This window comes from Lygodium microphyllum, chromosome 1 (assembly GCF_053477565.2).
Source record: "Lygodium microphyllum isolate KBCC chromosome 1, Lygodium_microphyllum_v1.1.10, whole genome shotgun sequence".
Classification (NCBI taxonomy): domain Eukaryota; kingdom Viridiplantae; phylum Streptophyta; class Polypodiopsida; order Schizaeales; family Lygodiaceae; genus Lygodium; species Lygodium microphyllum.
Window position 1 is genome coordinate 81,560,441 of NC_141135.1, and position 2,794 is coordinate 81,563,234.

General features: G+C 41.4%; 1 protein-coding gene across 1 annotated transcript; it reads left to right on the plus strand.

The window, feature by feature from the left end:
* The first annotated feature begins 1,593 nt into the window (after positions 1-1,593).
* Positions 1,594-2,154, plus strand: LOC148041312 (pentatricopeptide repeat-containing protein At3g12770-like). Its single transcript, XM_087683026.1, has one exon. It carries the CDS (start codon positions 1,594-1,596, stop codon positions 2,152-2,154), a length of 561 nt encoding a protein of 186 aa, XP_087539152.1.
* Positions 2,155-2,794: the final 640 nt, after the last annotated feature.

The following is a 2,794-nucleotide window of genomic DNA, read 5'->3' on the forward strand; positions in this document are numbered from 1 at the left end:
GGCTGAGGTGACTCAGCAAAAAGTGTTGAGTGCTAAAAAATTTCAGCAAACAGAGTTTTCGACTGATTATGATCAGCCTACAGTGACACAAAGGGCTGAAAACTTTCAGCCAACAGAGTTTACTGCTGAAATATTTCAGCATCCAGAGTTTAGGGCTGTTCCTAATGCAGTCCATAGAGCAGAGGACTGAGGATATTCAGCCACCCAGAGTGCAGAATTGCTAATTTACAGCAAGATTTGAGTAATGCAGAGGATCATAATGAAGCCAGGGTTGACACGAAATACAAGACTGTGTATAAGAAGGTGAAGGCGGTAGCTGTACCGCTTCCATCTGACAGTGATCAGCAAATAGAGAGGGCTGCCAAACAGCCAATTTTGAGGAATCCAGAGCATATAGGGCATAAATTTTTGGCAGAGACTCTTGCTGAATTAAAAATTGGAAATGGTGATTTCTTGCTACCCTGAGAGAAGAAATGCTTTCAGGATATGCTTGAGCGACGTGGAAGGGGGTTTGCTTTTTTCTCGCATGAGATTGGATGTGTGAATCTAGATACTGTTGCCCCTATGGTGATCTTTACTAGGAAACCTTCACCTGAGAAGGTGGATGCTATAGGCAAGATTACGGAGTATTGTTCTACCACTTTAGAGGTACGAAGATTCATTGGAGCTTGTGTGTTTTACATGATTTGGATACCCCATTTTGCACACATAGCAGATTGTTTATATCAACTGCTTCAAAAGGGGCAAAAAAAAATTTGGGATGAGAGCCACACTAGAGCCATGCGGAAATTGCTTGCAGATACTTCGGAAGATGGTGAAAAGATGGTTTGGGCCGTACATAGTCAAACATGTCTTTGACAATGCAGCATATGAACTAACAGAATTGGATGGGACAGTGCTTAGAGTGCCTACTGCAGGAAAAAGAATCAAGATTTTCAAGAAAAGAGATGATGAGGATTATGCATTGGAAGAATTTGCAAGAGAAGAGCAACGAGAAGAAACTCCAGTAGAAGAGACAGATGATATGACAGATAATCTTGTTGATATACCGAAAATACACAATGAAGAGATTGATCTGTTCGTTGATCTTGACGACAATGATCATGGGTAGTTGGCCCATCCGGAGGATGCGCAGGATCAGAGGGGGTGGATGTCAAACTGCTGTGCATCCGAGGTGTGAAATCCACCAAAAAGTTGTGTGTGTAACATTTGTTACTTTGTACATAATTAGTAGTTGTGTTTGCATTTTTGTTCTGCATGGGCAGTATAGTGAAGAGGGGTTTGGAGCAAGAGGAACTTATTTGTAATGCTCTGGTTGACATGTATGCAAAATCTGGTATGCTTGGAAAAGCCCAAGAAGTATTTGACAATATTTCAGCTCGAGATGTCATATCATGGAGTGCGTTGATTACAGGTTATGTTCAACATGGATATGATGAGTAAGCAGTGATGTGTTTTGTACAGATGCAACTTGAAGATGCACAAGAAGTGTTCATTAAGATGTCAGCTCAAGATGTCATATCCTGGATGACACTGATTGCAGGATATGCAAAACATTGACCTTTCCATGAGGCATTAGAATGTTTCAAACGAATGAAACTCGATGGTATTTCTCCAAATGCTTTCACGTTTGCCTCTGTGCTGAAGGCATGTGGTAACATGGGAGCCATTGACAAAGGTGAAAATTTACTTTTGGACATGGCAAAGAGTGGATTGGAAACAGATACATCTATTGGAAGCAGCATAATTGAGATGTATGCCAAGTCTGAGATGATGTCAAAGGCTCAAGAGGTTTTTGCTAAGTCCCCAACTAGTGACCTTGTGTTGTGGACTTCACTGATTGCAGGCTATGCTGAACATGGACCATTTGTCAAGGCACTTGCTTCTTATTATCACATGCAATTAGAGGATGTCTGTCTAGATGTTGCCATTATTGCTTGTGCCTTGAAAGCTTCTATGTGCATGAAAGATTTGAGTAAGGGCCAAGTCATTCACATGGAGATTGGTTCAAAAGGATTTGAAAAAGATCTTCCTATTGCTAATACACTTGTTGGACTATATGCACAATGTGGCTTACTTTTGGATGCCCAAGACATTTTCGACAAGCTCTGCACTTCTCAAAATAGTAGAAATGGTGGTTGTTGCAAAAATTAGCCTGCGAACTCCGGAAAGGGGAGTTGATCTGCTGTCAGCAGGATAGAATTTGTCAAATTGAATTGTACTTCTGCGAGACCCTTAGGAATATAAGCCAAGATTCACACAATGATATCTAAAGCTTAAGCTGCTTGCTGTCATTATGGCATTGACAGTTTAAGTTCCCATGTTCCTAAGTACATGCCAGATGTATGTCCCGAAAATTTGCATGAATTGAAGGTGCTTTTGCAGAATGAGCAATGCTAACAAAGCAAGGGCATCGACAGACTACTAGTACGCTAGAAATTCAGAAGAATTTGTACAATCATGCAAGACCCTGTCAGATAGTGTTTGGGGAAAAGAACGGAGTCCGATAGTAACTGCAAGACTGTAGGCAGAAGAAGAACCTCAATTATGCTAAGAAATTACATGCCTATATGTGCCAACAAAATCTGGAGTCCAATCCAGTCATTGGAAATTATCTTGTCCCTATGCTGGTGGAATGCAGGAGCTTGCCGAATGCCCAATATGTTTTTGATAGGCTACTTTTTTGAGGGAAAAAGTGGGCCACTTTTCTAGAAAAAGGGGACTTGCTTTGTATCGGGCCTGGGAAGAAAAAGCAGGAACCGGCCGAATGAGAGCTGGGGGGGTTGAAGAAAAA

Coding starts and splice junctions, on each gene's coding strand:
- LOC148041312 (XM_087683026.1), top strand. CDS start 1,594: ATGAAACTCGATGGTATTTCTCCAAATGCTTTCACGTTTGCCTCTGTG.